At 38.6% G+C, this 17,050-nt stretch overlaps 1 protein-coding gene across 3 annotated transcripts in view; it reads left to right on the forward strand.

The window, feature by feature from the left end:
• Positions 1 to 17,050, forward strand: part of SYT16 (synaptotagmin 16) — a 300,681-nt gene that overhangs the window by 245,615 nt on the left and 38,016 nt on the right. For 2 of the 3 annotated variants that reach the window (XM_057299716.2, XM_034937661.2), the window contains exon 3: positions 12,146 to 12,358. The exons of the other annotated variant lie outside the window; for it this stretch is intronic. Coding sequence is in view for 1 of the 2 variants with exons in the window: in XM_034937661.2 (XP_034793552.1) it covers positions 12,146 to 12,358 (213 nt within the window). In the remaining variant the exon portion in view is untranslated. The remainder of the gene's footprint in view (positions 1 to 12,145; positions 12,359 to 17,050) is intronic. 3 annotated transcript variants of the gene reach the window in all.

A 17,050-nucleotide genomic window follows, 5' to 3' on the forward strand; every position in this document is an offset into this window, starting at 1 on the left:
ACTAGAGACATGGGGGTAGGGTCAGACAAGTAAGCTCTTGGCTGGATTTAAAGGCTTGTCTAGGAACTCACAATATAAATAGGAATGCCAGAAGAACTTCCCAGGTAAATACAGTGGGGAGTAGAGAAATGCAACATTTCATGGGTACTCGGGCTTCTTTCCTAGGTTTAGGGCAGGAAGACAAGTACTTATTGGCTCATGACTTATGGATTTGAGCTTTCTCAACTGCACAGAAATGACTTAATGCTGGGAATATTTGAGTCACCAAGGGGAGATCCTCTGGGTCTTGCAAAGGAAAGAGGTAAGGCTGCTATAAGATATAGATTTCTTTTAAGCCACTTAAAAAAACTCCATTGAGGCACACTTGAAGTACAATAAACCGCACATACATAAAGTACACAAGTTGATGAGTTTTGACATATTGTACTTGTGAAACAAATACCACAGTCAAGAAAACATATATTTACATCACTCCAAAAATTTCCTTCTGCCTCTTTGTAATCCATCTCTCTCTCTAACCCCACCCCAGGCAACCATGGATCTGTTTTCTGTCACTATATATTATTTTGAATTTTTAGATTATTATAAAAATGGAGTTATATAATGCACATTCTTTTTACCTTTTTACCCACTAGTTTAATGCTTTTGAGATTCATTCGTGTTGTTGCAGGTATAAATAGTTCCTTCCTTTTGATTTCTGAGTAATATTTCATTGTATTTATATACTACAATTTGTTTATCTGTTCATGTGTTGCCAGGCTTTTGGTTTGCTTCTAGATTTTGACGATTACACATGAAGCTTCTATGAACATTTGTAAGTCTTTGTGTGAACATGTGTCTTTGTTTTTCTTGGGAAAATATCTGGAAGTGGGTGGCTAGGTTATATGGTCAAATGTATGTTATGTTTAAATTTTTTTTTTTTTTTGAGAAGGAGTCTCGCTCTGTCACCCAGGCTGGAGTGCAGTGGTGCAATCTCGGCTCACTGCAACCTCCGCGTCCCAGGTTCTCCTGTGAGTGATTCTCCTGCCTCAGCCTCCTGAGTAGCTGGGATTACAGGCATGTGTCACCATGCCCAGCTAATTTTTGTATTTTTTAGTAGAGATGGGGTTTCACCATGCTGGCCAGGCTGGTCTCGACCTCTGATCTTAGTTGATCTGCCTGCCTTGGCCTCCCAAAGTGCTGGGATTACAGGCATGAGCCACCATGCCTGGCCTAAATTCTTAAGAAACTGCCAAATAGTGTTCAAAAGTAGTTTTATCATTTTACATTTTCACCAGGAGTGTATGAGGGCTCCAGATGCTTTGCTTCCTTGACTTTGATATGTTCAGGTTTTTAAAATTTTGTCGATAGCAAAGACATGGAATCAGCCTAAATGTCCATCAGTGGTAGACTAGATAAAGAAAATGTGGCATATATGCACCCTGGAATATTATGCAGCCATAGAAAAGAATGAGATCATGTCCTTTGCTGGGACATGGATGGAGCTGGAGGCCATTATCCTTAGCAAACTAACACAGGAGCAGAAAATCAAATACCACATGTTCTCACTTACAAGTGGGAGCTAAATGGTGAGAACACATGGACACATAGAGGGGAACAACAGACCCTGGGACCTTTGGGAAGGTGGAGGGTGGGAGGAGGGAGAGGATCAGGAAAAATAACTAATGGGTACTAGGCTTCATATCTGGGTGATAAAATAATCTGTACAAAAAAACCCCCCATGACACAAGTTTACCTATGTAACAAACCTGCACACGTACCCCTGAACTTAAAAGTTACAAAAAGAAAAGATTTTTAAAAACAGCCCTCAATTTATCGGTATCTCATGTGATTTTACTGTGTCTTACCCTGATGATCACTGATGTGGAGCATCTTTCATTTGTTTATAGGCCATTTGTACACATTAATTTATGAAGTGTCTGGATTTTTAAATTTTGTTGGTTGTGTTATTTATGAGTTGTAAAGGGTCTTTATAAATTCTAGATAGAAGCCCTTTATTTTCCCTCAGCCTATGGTTTGCCTTTTTGTAAATGACGTTGTTCAAAGAGCAAAAGTTTTTAATGTTGATGGAGTCCAACTTAGAAATTTTTTTCTGGTATGGTTAATGCTTTTGTATATCCTAAGGTCACAAAAGATTGCTCTGAAGTTTTCCCTTGGGTATTCTATAGTTTAAAGTTTTACAGTTAGATTTAGGATTAATTTATATATATGTATTAATTACATATATATGTAATTAATACATATATAATTTATATATGTATACATATGTATAATTTATATATATGTAATTTATATATATGTATATATACATATAATTTTTATATATGTATAGCTACATATATAAATTAATCAAAATCATATATATGTGTATATGTATACACATACACACACACACACACACACTCAATGTGAGATAGAAGGGTTGATGTTTCTTTTCCCAAATAGATACCCATATGCTCAAGCATCAGTTTTTGAAAAGACTTTCATATTGAATTACGTTGGCACTGTTGTGAAAAAATAATAGACCATACTTGTGTGGCACTATTTCTGGACTCTGTATTCTGCTTCATTGATTTATTGATCTATCCTTTTGCCAATAGCAAGTTGTCTTGATTTAATGTAGCTATGTAATAAGTCTTAAAATCAGATAGGTGGGTCCCCCTACTTTGCTCTTCTTAAAAATTATTTTGACTACTCTAGGTCCTTTATGTTTTCTTAAACACTTCAGAGTCTACTTGTCAAATTTGACATAAAATATCTGTTTGGATTGCTTTAAATCATTACACTGGTTGAGGGAAATTAGCATCTTAACAATATTGAGTCCTCTATTTTCTCTCAGTAATGTTTTATTGCTTTTAGTGTGAGAGTTTTGAATGCCTTTTGTTAAATTTACTTCTAAGTATTAGTGCATTTTGATGCTCTTTCTAAATGGAATTTTTAAAAAATTTCATTTGTAATTTGTTAGTAGAATATAAAAATAGAATTGATTTTTATATAATGACCTTGCCAAATTCACTAAGTAGTTCTCACAGTTGATTTTAGCTATAGGGTTTTAGTAGATTCCCTACACTCCTTTTCTTTCATGATTGAGAAATATCCATAGGATGGTGAAATTTTTTTTTTATCAGAAATTGACAATAAATTCTGTCAGCATTGTTTTCTGTATGTGTTGAGATGATTATTTGGTTTTTCTTTTTTATTGTGTTAATTTGGTGAATTGCATCAACTTTAGTATCTTAAACCAACCTTGCCTCTCTAGGGTAAACCTTATGTGGTCATAATATATAATCCTTTAAATACATTATTGGATTTCTTTTTTTAATATATTGCTGAGGATTTTTTATGACTATAATCATAAGAGATATTGGCATATGATTTTCTATACTTGTAATATCTTTGTTAGAAGGTGTTTATATTAGGATTATGCTGGCCTCATAAAATGGGTTGAGAAATGTTCTTTCTTTCTCTTCTTTCTATAAGAGTTGTGTAGAGATTGGTACTATTTGATATTTATTGAACTCTATATCCCAAAACTGCAGAACACTCTTTTCAAGTGCATGTCATTATGATCAACTGTATGTCAAGGTACAGAGATAATAAAAGATACCGTATTGCATTGTGGGGTTGATAAACTGTGAAGTTAAATATGAGATGACAGTAACACAAAGGAGAGGGGAGGTAAATTATTTATACTGTTGCAAAGTACAAATCATTGTAGAGTGGTATAATATTGTATAATGCAACGTGTAAATTTTGTAAATTGATATAACACTGTCTTAAAATAGACCGTGATTCACTTAGGACACAATCCCTAGAACAACCGTTGACAGAAGAAAATGAAAATAGGTATAGCCAAAGAACTTAATAGACAAATTAAAATTGAATTCTAAGCAAACAGGTTATTAACACATACATAAAGTAGTAAGAGCAACTGAAGATGAAAAAACAGATGCAACGAATAGAAAACAAACAGCAAAATGACATACCTAAACCTAGCAATGTTCATACATTAAATGCAAATTAAATAAATATCTCACTTGAAAGTACAGATTGTCAAAATGAAGAAGAAAGCAAGACCCAACTGTATTATAGCTATAAGAAGCATACATTAAATATAAACACAGACGGGTTGAAAATGAAAGAATTAAAAAATATGAGTTATGCAAACTGTGAGCATAAGGAAGCTAGTGCAGTTACATTAATATCAGACAAAGTAGACTTCAAGACAAGGAGTATTAGGAAAAAGAAAGAAGTATGTTTTGTAGTGGTAGAGTGGTCAATTCATCAAGAAGACACAAAATTGTAAGTGTGTATACACCTATTAAGGGCTTCAAAATACACGAAGGGAGAAGTAACAAACTAAAAGGGGAAATAAAATTTCAAAATAAAAGTTAGAGATTTTAACACCTCTTTCTCAGTAGCTGCTGGAGCAATGAAAAAAAACAGCAAGTATATATATAATCTATGTTCCCTTCTTTCAGAAATTGGATCTCCTCCAATTTCTGCCTGCTCTTGCTCACCATGCCTTCAAATAGTTGACTTAAAAAATGTTGTTGTGAATTTATAATTTTTACTTGTAGAGGGGTTAGTTTGAATCACTCTGCCATTATCAGAACCGGAATTTTCAATATTGTAACTTGTTGCCTAGTATAGTGCTTTGTATGTTACTAATTGTAATGGAAGATTTTCTATTTGACTCACTCATATTTAACTATTACAAGTGCCATCGCTTTGTTCCTATGTGAAGTGGAGTTGTCAAAACATCTCATACAAGGTTTGGGTGACAAAACAGATGTTTGCAGGAGGACCAGATGTTGATCTTTTTTCTGCCACTTACTAGCTATTTGATTGTACTGAAGTCTCTTAAGTAGCCTCAGCCTTAGTTTCTCTATTTGAGGGGGGGATGAGGGAGAATGAAGGAGTTTGTTTACATCAATGTTTTTAAAACTTTATGTGTCAGAGTCTTCCTTCTCCCCCCAGCATAATCTTATGAAAATGTAAAGCATATTAAAACCAAATAGCCCTGATTGAAAAGGGTGCAGAGCCCAGCCTGTGCATTGCATCCCTTACACACCTCCACGTCTACATTGGCATTGAAGCTCCTTTGGGGAACCTTAGACTTCCTCAGGGAATAGTCTGAAAAAAATCAAGACTGGGTAATTTATAAAACTCTTTTGCTAACTTGTTTGAGTCCGGGAATGGCCAGATTGTGCTTTTAGAAATGTGGCCATTTTTCCTAGGGTCTAATGTGGGCAGTTGTCATCTTTGATCTCCCTTCTGCTTTTTTTTAAATCCTTATTTCTATCCTTATCCAACCAACACAGGCAGCCATTTGCTGTGGATATTGGAGAAATCTCGTATCTAAGGGATTTCCTGAAATTGTAGTTGAAAGTAGCACTCGGGTACTGCACCACTGAGCACAACCCACCCCTACCTGTCTCTACTTCCCGTCTATACGATGTGAGCAATACTTGCCTCCACTGCATTGCTCCTATGTGTGCAGGAAGGAATTAATAAGCTTGGAGCTGCTCTGATCATTTATAATTTTTTTCTCCATCTGTAAAGTAGCAGCAGACAGGCTCAAGAAATCCTCTCTTTGCATCGCCAGTTGGTAATTTTGTTTCCTTAAAAGAAGCAACAAAATGAGCAGGTGTTGGGCACTTCCCACTTCCAGGCAGTGTTGTTAGCTCCTACAGAGCACTCCACCTCCAGGCTTTGGAAAAAGGATTGTAAGGTAAGGTGGGAAGTACAACCCAGCTTTATCTCCTTCTGCCTCAGCCCTTGTATTTTCCACCCTTCCACTACAACAACCCTAATGGTGAGTTCTCAAAGTCAGACCCTGGGAGAGGGCACATGCTTTCCTGTGAGTATAAATGCCAAGCTGGAGAAAAGGATTTCCACAAAGGGCAGTGACATGATAGGGGATGCTGATGAAGACGATGAATATAACAATAGTAGTTAAACATTTAAAAAGTATACCATATGCCAGACATATGCTAAGGCCTTTACGTGGCTTATCTCATTTAGTCTTCTCAACAATTTTAAGAGGTAAGGGATATCAAAATGAGGACACTGAAGTTTAGAGAGATTAAAGGAACTTGCTTAGGTCCCAGACTCGCAAATGTAATATCCCAGTTTTAAACTCTGTCAGCTTGGCTTCACATTCTGCACTCTTAACCACTCTAGCCATGGCTGATACTACTCCCAGCAGCCAGTTTCTGTCATACTAAGACCCCACCATCCCGTCTCTTTGGAAGATAAAGATGGAATTTCCTCTGCCCCTTCTTCAACTAGAAAAAAAATGATTAAAAATTAGAGAGAGGAACACTCTGGCTTCATAGCAATAGGAACTTGATATTGATAGGTCATTTTTGGATACCTGTCTGCCTGTCAAAGTCATTAACTGCCTGCCAGTGCAAGAAGCCCACAGTAAGCACCTTGATTGTGTGTTAATAAAGGGATGAAGATGCTGGAGTACATGTATCAGAAAGATTGCGGGAGAGTCAGTCTTCTCTTTGGTGGCAGATGTTTAGATGATATCTGAGATCTGTCTGAATTCTGTGATTGAGTGAAATGAACAGTCTTTCAGCTTCAAGGTGTATCCACATTTACGATAATTGTGTAACTTTTTTTCTGTCACATTAGCAAGTTAATTGGATGAAGAGGTAAAGATTTTAATAAAAATTTGTACTGTATTATTTCCTTGGTACTTAATTGGAAAGGGATTTGAACTTGGTATTTATATGATGCTTCAGAAAATACTATGTTATTGCTGAAATAAGTGTCACAACTTAGATGAGACCTTGTGATTTTCAAAGATTAAGTTAAATGAAACCCACATCAGCTATTTAGTTGGTAGCATAGATACACTGAAAGGCAAGTAGCTGGGATCTTGCAAATAGACAAGAGCCAAACTTTAAATTTGAAAAAAAAAAAAAAAAAGAAAACATTGGGGAGAGATTGGAAAATGCTATGGAAAAACCATTGACTTGGAATATGGTAGACTTTAGATTGGTGCTTGTTTGGTGCGATGGTGGGCAAATCACTTCAGCTTTTTGGCTTTAGTTTTTCTATGTGAAATAGAGGGAATAGATGCTCATGAAAATCTTTTCCAGCCCAATGTATGTGATTTTATCTTTCTGGTGATAAAACACAGTTGCATCCATTTTGTCCAGAATTTAAGAAGTTTTTTCCATGGGGAAACAGATGGTAGAGGGAGCGTAATGGACTATTAATAACATGGACTTCGGAGCAAGACAGCTTGGGTTTGAATCTTGGCTCACTGCTTATAAACTGTTATGACTGTGGCAAGTTATTAACCTCATTGTGCCTTAGTTTCTTCATTCATAGCCTGGGGATAATAATAGTACCTACTTTCTTAGGTTATTGTGAGGGGTAAATAAGTTAACATATGTCAAGCAGTAGAACAATGCCTGGCATATGATAAATGCTGCATAAAGGATTGCTTTTATTACTGTAACAGTGCCACTATTGACTTCTATTGCTGCTCAGTGGCCTTTGCAAGAGATCTCAAGTTTCATTTTTAGACTGAGAATTCCCTGAGGTCCTTGGGGAGTGAGGCTTAGAATAGCACGTGCAGATGTATTTATAATCCCACAAGGAGCAATAAACCTGTATGCACTCACATCTACACTACTACTGCCCTTTTCACTGCTCTGCTCTTCCTTTATCCATCACAAAGAAAGCACTCTTCACAGGTTTCAGGGTGGAAGCAGGAGAGCTCCCTGAACCTTACTATGAGGAGTAAGCTAGATAGGGCTTCAGCTTCCTAATGCAATGAAATCTGATGATATGCAGAGTGGTTAGGGACATAGATGCTACGCTTAAGTCCCAACTTTGGTAATGTCTTAAATTTGTTGCCTTATGACAAGTTACTTAACTTTTCTCTGTCTTTTGTTTCTATCTATATAATCAGAATAGAATTCCTACTTCATGGAATGGGTAGATGCAAAGTCCCAAGAAGGTAGCTGGTATATATGTTTAGTATATGGAAAATGTTATAACTACTGTATGATTGTATATCAGGCAAGGATAATTTTTGCTCTGTGGATGATCAATGGCTCACCGGAAAAAAATCAAGAACCATATACTAATAAATTAGTTGCAGTTATTAATTTTATAGATGGAAAGATATCCATGCATTGGCTAACTCATTTGAAATGGATGACTTATGACTACTTAAATTTTAAAAATTGGCCTAAAAATATAAATTAGAATGGAATCTCAGAGTTGGAAAGCACTCCAATTGTTGTCTAATCCAGACACCCCTCACATTCATGTATCTCCCCAGGTTCTTAGCTGGTCCTGTACTCTAAAGGTGGAAGTAGTTTGATTTTGTTCCTGTTGTCCCTGGATCTCTCCTATATGCATTGGTCCATCCCATCCTAGAGTGCTATGCCCAGCACATGGAGGCATGAAGAGACTGGTCATTATGGTGGTTTTCTGATGGAATGGTATTTGCCTAGCTTATTGGAGTAATGCTGGGAAATCTAGTCTCTTCTGACACTTAGGTTTTCAAGCCCTACTGTGGCGTTAGATGCAGCCAATAGAATTAAGTGAGATGACAAAGATGTACTCTTATGTTCATGGAGAAGCTGCTCCATAAAAGAGAAGATCAGTGAAAAACAAATCAAATGTTGATGCATGTCCAGCAGGAAGTTTGGAGTTGGAGAATTTTAGAGCTAGAAAAGACCTGGGAGATGATCCAGACCTTTAAAATGATCCAAAAACAAGGCATAAGAGAGATTAAGAGACTTGGCCACAGGACCTCCACTAGTTAATGTGAGTACACAGAGTGAGAGTTCTTTCCACCACCTCTCTCTGATTCTCCAGCACTATGATTAGAAATGTGGGTGCTAGAGACTGGCTGCTTTAAATCAGATCTTGGTTCTGCTCTTAATTAACGGTGTGATCTTCTGCCAGCTGTGTCCTTCTCTCTGCCTCAATTTTCTTGGAAAAATGGAAATAGTTGTAAAGGTTTTGTGTGTCGGGCACTTATGACAGTGCCTGGCACATAATGAGCACTCAGTAAGTGTGTTATTATTGCTAGTCTTCCAAAGAACCTCAGGAATGTCAGCTCTTAGACAAGCCAGAGAATACATGTTTTGACCAGGCTGGTGTTTAAAAGTATTTTCTCTCACTTGAAATATGGCTTTTTATTCCTTCCTGGCTTCTGACTCAGAAGTGATCTTCAGGACCCATCTGTGAATGAACAACCATATTCTTCTCTGGAATCACTATTTGACTTTGGGATATAAAATGATGAAAAATTATTCCCCATTATTTATGGTTTCCAATTCACATTTAGCAAATATTTACAGAGTATTCTACTTTGTGCCTGGCTTGGAGATAGGGCCTGGATGCAAAGGTGGGCAGTCTGATGTGCTCCTCGCCCTCACGGTATATGCAGATTAGGTGGGGTAACTTGCAGTTAGATAGGTAATGCTGCCGTGGCATCCGAGGGAGCACTGACAAGAGAGAACAGAAAATTGTTTTACAGCACATGCAGGGAGCTCTTAACCTGCTGTAAGAGGTCAGGGAAGGACTTTCTGGAAGAAGTGATGTCTAAGCTGAGACCTCAATGATGAGTTAGATTCCTGACTAGTGTATATAGGGGCTGGAGAAGAGTATTCTAAGCACAGGGAACCGTGTGTGTGCATGTGTGTGTGTGTGTGTATGTGTGTGTGCATGGATATACACTCAGGCTTAGGAGAACTCTGGGTATTCACCAAGTCATTCAATATTTAACAAGTGTTTATGAACTACTTACTGTGGAGCAGGCATTGTTTTACATATTGAGAGACATCAGTTAACAAAATAGGAAATATCCTTATTTTCATGGAAGTTATAGGGGAGAACAGAGAACTAAAGCTTAGTGCTATGAAGGCAACTACTTAAGGGACGGTGTTCAGGGAGGACTGTAGGATGAAGTGCCAGTCAAGCTGAGACCTGCGATGTGAAGGAGCCAGACATATAAACACCTGGGGGAGGCAGAAGGAACAACAAAGTCAAAGAGCTCAACAGCAGGAACAATCTCGGCCTGTTGGAGAAACTGAAAGAGGGCCCGTGTGCTGGTATATCAAGGGTGTGGGAAAAGTGTATGAATAATTCAAAGGGTGTTTCATTAGGAAGGCTATTATCAAAAACACAAAAGACATCGTGTGTTGGTGAGGGTATGGAGAAGAGGAAACTCTAGCACACTGTTGATGGGAATGTACATGGTGGCAGCTGTTATGGAAAACAGTATAGAGGTTCCTAAATAAATTAACAATAGGCTGGGGGCATGGTGGCTCACGCCTGTAATCCCAACACTTTGGGAGGCCCTGACCAACATGGTGAAACCCTGTCTCTACTAAAACAAACAAACAAACAAACAAACAAATAAATAAATAAAGCTGGGTATGGTGGTGCATGCCTGTAATCTCAGCTACTCTGGTGGCTGAGGCACGAGAATCGCTTGAACCTAGGAGACAGAGGTTGCAGTGAGCTGAGGTTGTGCCACTGCACTCCAGCCTGGGTGGCAGAGCGAGACTCTGTCTCAAAGAAAAGAAAAAAAATTAATAATATACTACTATATGATCCACAAGTCCATCTTCTGGGTATATACCTAAAGGAGGTGAAATCACCACCTCATAAAGGTATCTGCACTCCCATGCTCACTGCAGCATTATTCACAATAGCCAAGATAAGGAAACAACCTAAGTGTCCGTCAATGGACAAATGGATAAAGAAATTGTGGTACATAAATATGCCTTAGAAAGGAAGGAGATTTTTATATTGACAATGAAAGAAAAATTTTTTAAAAGGAGATCTGCCATTTGCCCTAACATGAATGGAACTGGAGGACATTATGCTAAATGAAATAAGCCAGACACAGAAAGAGGCATAGTGCATCATTTCACTTAGATGTGGAATCTAAAAAAACAAAACAAAACAAAACAAAACAGTTACCAAGGGGCAGGGGGCAGGGGGCAGGAATAGGGATGCATGTCAAAGTATACAAAGCGGATATGCAGGATGAACAAGTCTACAGATCTAACCTATAAGATGTGGATTATAGTGAATAAAACTGTATTTCATTAGGAGCTTTTGTTGAATAAGTAGATTTCAGCTGCTCTTGTTACACAAAAAAGTAACTATGTGAGGTGATAGATATGTTAATTTGCTTCACTCTAGGAACCATTTTACTGTCTGTATGTATCCCATACCATCATGTTGTAAACCTCAAATATGTACAATACAACTTATTTTTCAAAGGTTGGGTTGTTGATGCTGAGAAAGATTCAGAAAATTTCTAAATGAGTTAAAACACACACATACACAATGAGTCTCTTTTCTCTTCTTTTTCTTTTTTTTGAGACAGTGTCTCACTCTGTCACCGAGGCTGGAGTGCAGCTCACTGCAACCTCCACTTCCTGGGTTCAAGTGATTCTCCTGTCTCAGCCTCCCGAGTAGGCAGGATTACAGGCTCCTGACACCGTGCCTGGCTAATTTTTGTATTTTTTGTAGAGACAGGGTTTTACCATATTGGCCAGGCTGGTCTGGAACTCCTGACCTCAAGTGATCTGCCCACCTCGGCCTCCCAGCGTGCTGGGATTACAGGCGTGAGCCACTGCGCCTGGTGGGGTCTCTTTTCAAAACTAGAAAGCTTTTGGAAAATCGTGTTGTAGATATTCCTTCTCCGAAGTGGGGATTGGCTATGTGTGTTTTAATAAATGAGATTAGATGAAGAGCATACATCCCATGGTCATTGACTAGAACTGCATATAAGGCAAATGTGCTGATAAACGTTCTGTTTCCAGTTATGAACACATTTAAGCAACATAACAAATCAGCAGGGCTGCCTGGCTCAACATGAGGGTTCATTATGATGATTATGGGTGTCCCAGTGATTTGTCTTGGGTTCTAGCTATATACTGTATTTCTAATTACCTTCGTGAGCATTCTTTGCTTTGGACTCAAATTTGTGTTGCAAAAGTGCTTTAAATTTTTTTCTATCCAGTTTGAGTGTGCCTTCGTTCAAACTCATTGTCCATGTTCTTCTCTTCTGTTTTCCTGGAGAGTCTATCTCTGTATTCGAGCACATAGGCCACACAGGAGACTCATGGCTCTTGTTTACTCCCAGTCAACAGCTTTGGGGATGACGAAGAGCTGTCCACATCTTCTGACAGTGACGAGGAGGTGATCAAACAATTTGAGATTTCCGTGTCCCGGTCCCAGAGTTACCGTTCAGTGACATCTGAGAAAGGAAAGCAGACAGGATTGGAGCAGAAACCAAAATTCAGCCGTTCGTTGTTGACACACGGAGAAGATGGCACAGAAGTATCTGCCTGCGAAGGTATTCTTTGCCTCACACCCTTTCTTTAGACCAGGGATGGCCAATGGTAAGAGTGCATCCGAGTTATTCACCCTCTGCACTCTGCATCTGAGAGTCCAGAGAGGAAAAGAAAATGAGACAGGATCCATTACGTGGAGCAAAGGGGCTGCTTTAAACCTCCCAAGGGGACTGCCATGCAGGAGGTTGAGAGAGGGAATGGATCAGGAGTGGGTGGGTCTCAATACTAGGTTGTGGGACCCCTTCCCTTTCTTTCTTATTGGCCACTTCTTCCTAAATTTAGAATAGTATTTGTTGAGCTTAGCAAATCTTGTTCCCTTTTGATAGATACGAAAATGTCATGTACTTGTCCACTGACATTGAGAGTCTGTGCCATTTCTCCCATTTAGAATAAAAAAATAAGTTTTCCACATATCTATATAACTCCAGAAGATATTTTGAAGCCTTTCTTCTAATTAGTTTGCATTACGAAAGCAATGGGTATTTTTATCTTTCAAATAAAAAAAGTAGTGTAATAATATTAAATAACCTTTTTCAAACAGCACATGCCCCTGCATCCTTACTCTCAGTCCCTGTAGTTTCTGACACACCCCACCTGCATGAAAATTACTGGGTAAGCACAAAGTCTTATGTCATTTTCCAGCATCATCATCCTAAATTTACGTTTCACAAAGGGGAGGGGATACTCAAAGGTAGGGCAGCCAGCTTGGGATGTTGGGCAGACCTTGTTACAGGTCCTCCTCCCCTCTCTAACATAGACCCAAAGTAACCTGGAGAGAGGATGCAAACAGAACAGTACACTATTTCTTTGTGCTTTCCCAAGCAAAGGTCAAGGTATCTATCTGACTCCTTTATGCCCAGAGCCCTGAATAGACACAGCCATTGTAACAGGGAAGGGTCTGTGAAGTGTATTTGGTAAAAAAGCAAGAGAAAATGCTATGCCACCCACCTTCATGACCTGGTCTCAGTTACCTGAGCTCTCTAACCTTTCCTTCTTTCCTTTTGGGAAGGTGGTCAGTCAAATGAGGGCATAGCTGTAGATGTTCCATATTTTCAAACCCAGACAGATAAAAAGGAGGGTGCAGAAACTGAGAGAAGATAAAACGGAAGAAATTTTGATATGAGGATGAGCGCAGGACAAGCAGACAGAATAAAGGATTAAAGAGGTGGAATTAACAAAAAGACCCCTAATTTTCAGCAGGAATAACTTGCTATCCATCATGTAGTCTGACTTATTGACATAAGCCAACATCATGTATTTTATTGCCATTCTTTTTAGCTCAAATTAATAAGTAAAGGCCTTATATAACCAAACCACAACATCAGTGGCCGCTGACAGAGTCATTTGCCCACCCCCTCTCTTGGCTTTTCTCTTTCTCTGATGTTACATCACAGCATTCCTTTCTCTCCATTGAGAGGGAAAATGTTAGCTAATGAAAGTTAATAGCAGTTGATTCCCTGAGAACAGCTTGTTTAATCCTAAAGCTAATGGCCCCATTTCCCAAAAGCCCAAGTGTCTGGCTTCTGATTTACACAAATGGCTGATGTTCTGAGAGTTCTGACAACCATTCTAACCCTTATCCTTCCTGGAATGAGCAACAAATTATCTCTTGTCCTAACTGGCAATTCTGAATTTTAGACAGATGGTGATAGAAAAGGTTAAAGAGGAAAAAAATCTACTACATTGAATGAAGTACCTGTAGATTTTGAAGAAAATCAGCAGGATTTTCATGGAAATAGCCACATGCCAAATTTTAGGTTACCAGATGCCATGGAAATGTTAACATGGTTTTTATTGCTTGATTTTTTTTGTTCATCTTTATATCAGTGGATTTTTTTCAGTGGTAAAGAATCATGAAAAGATTAAGCATGCACTCCAGAGAGGAATTTTTTGGTATGCCTATTCTCTATTTAGCTGTTTTATTCCACTGTAAACATTGTTTTGTAAGATCAAATTTAGTTGTAGAAGCAGTTCTTCCACTTTAAAAATGCATTCAAAAGTGCTGGACAGTGAAATTAAAGGGCCAAATCTAAGTAAAATCTGAAACATGAGTGAGCTATTGGTAGGTTGTCTCATATTTCATCTTAAGTGAAATCCTTCATTCTAGATTCTGTGGTGAGGCTATTTAGAACCATGTTCCAGGCAAGTTCTCTTTTGTCCTGTGTATCTGATTTAGGGTTATTGCACACTAATTGTCAGTGCATTCCTGATAACGTTAAAGAGGGTTTTTGGTGTAAGTGGTCTGGATTGGAGGCCTGTATGCAAGGTCTTTAGGCATGAAAGGTTAGCTGTAGAATAATAGTCCATTTCCTGGGGCTTTTTTTTTTTTTTTCTAGCAGTAACCTTATTTTTGTGTATGGAATACTTATTCTGAGGATATTTCCTACAAGCTAGATGTTATTACTCTGGTGTCCTCAAAACCAGCTCAATTGTCTCCAGAATGTGTACTTAGTTTTGTTTGAGATGGTATATCTGCCATGGTTCAATTGGAGAACTAGAATCAGCAGGATTACATGCATATATGTACATACAAAATGTACATGTACATGCAAACAACTGCACATGCAGGGGTGTGTGTGTGTGTGTGTGTGTGTGTGTGTGTGTGTGTGTGTGTACCCCAAGAGATTCATTGCAAAGAATTGGGAAGGTGGTGGCTGGCTAGGTAACAGAAATACACAGCCCCCATATTTGCGGTACAGGTTGTTGGGAAAGGTAGGGGGAAACTCTAGGCATGAGCTGAAGCTGTAGTTCTTAGGTTGAATTTCTTCTCCAGGGAACTTCAGTTCTCTTAAGGTCTTTCAGCTGACTGCTTATGTAGGATAATCTCCTTTGCTTAAAGTCAACTGATTATAGGCTTTAATCACATCTATAAAATACCTTCACAGCAATACCTAGATTTAGTGTTTGATTGAGTAATTGGCACCTATAGTCTAGCCAAGTTGACACATAAAACTTGCCATCACAGATGGTAAGCAGAAGTCTTTGTATTTGGGTGGTGATCAGGGAGAGAGGTTTGGGAGTATGAAAAAAGTATTTGAATAATGGGGTTTTATTCCATCAAAGTGGGATATGAACTAAGCAAGTGGAAGAATTTCTCTGTTAAAATAAATTTGGTTGATGTGACATAGTTATGGCCTATAATTTCTAAGAAGCCAGGATACATTTCTCTGACAACAGGCAATTACTTTTGTGCGTGTATTGAAGGTGTCATGATCTTCTTTAATTTAAAGGCACGGGAAGACTGCTTTATGGAAAGGTGAATCACCTTTCCCTTTCCTCCTCCTCGCAACTTGACTTGTACCCCAGATTTGCTTCTCTAATTCATTCCTTGCTTGTCTGTCATGGAAAATGGTTTGTTACATTAATATCATTCTTATGTTTTTCAGTTATGAATAACTTTTCAAGGCTTAATGTAGCTTTTGAAAATTCTCTTATTACTGCTCTTGGTATTATCACCATAGGAGTTAAAGTCATGAGACAATTTTATGGGGATAATTTCTTGGCAAAGTAAAATTTTGTGCTGAAATCCTGCTGGGTTCTACACATGTTGATGGATGACCCACTGTTTAATAGGACATTTTACTGTTCGCATATGTGAGGAATGGGTGTGCTAATTAGAGACTTAGAAGAAAATCCTGCTTTATGTTGTAGGTTTTTGCATGTGGATTTTTCCTTGTTCTGTCATTTTGTGTGGCCTGTTTTTAGGATGTTTGCCAAATAACTGAAAGTCTGGATGTAAAAATTTTGTAATGTCCCATAAAAGTGTTTCCAAGGGGTCTGAACTGAATAATTAAGGATAACGAGGAAGATAGGGAACTTTCTCAATGGCCTGCTGTGATTTTACAAAACCCCATATTAGGAGTCTGAAGTTCTGCCCCGAGGATCTGCCTGAAGATGTTTTTATATGGTCTGGTTGATAACATGTTTTTAAAATTTGAATGCTTACTATACATGGGTCATGTACTCTGGTGAACCCCTGTCACCGCCACTCATATTGCTGCATACCTGGCTGCTTTCAATATTTGCTACCTACCTAGACTTTAAAGTTTTCTGAAGAGTAAGTGATAACACACTGGCAGATAAAGACTATGCAGTAGATATATGTGGCTTAGTACCATCCAGAAGCTTACATTCTATTAATAGCTGAGGTATAAGACTAACAAGGGAAAACAATTGCTACCATACAATGTATATATAAGAGCTTTATGACAGACTTTGCCAACCCACTCCCTTGTCCTGTCTACATCTCTAGTTTTCTTTCATCCTGGGATGGGGTCTGCTGGAGGAGAAAAGAGGCCAAAGAGATAAGAGATCCTCAATTTCTCTTTGGGTGTGGGAGGCAAATAGTGGGGGCAGCTATTTCTTAGGAAGACCCTGCCAGCTTTTCCTGACCATCTGAGGACACTCTTGACATGTAGGAAGACGAAAGGGATGAGTGGAGGTGAGGGGTGCTGAGAGAGAAAAGTGTGGAGACTGAAGGAGTCAGGGAAGTCTCAGGAGTTGTTGGTGCTTTGTATGGGGAGGGAGGACAGGACACAGGGAGGGTTTGAGGGGCACTGTGAGCAGAAATACACAGCTAGTATTTTCATAAACCAGTGAGACCAGAGGAATGAGACATGGTCACTTGGGAAGCAGTGGAAAATGGGGTTGGATGGGTTGGATGAGGCCAGTTCAGGCCAGGCAGGTAAGCAAGC

Source organism: Pan paniscus, chromosome 15, assembly GCF_029289425.2.
Source record: "Pan paniscus chromosome 15, NHGRI_mPanPan1-v2.0_pri, whole genome shotgun sequence".
NCBI classification, from domain to species: Eukaryota; Metazoa; Chordata; class Mammalia; order Primates; family Hominidae; genus Pan; species Pan paniscus.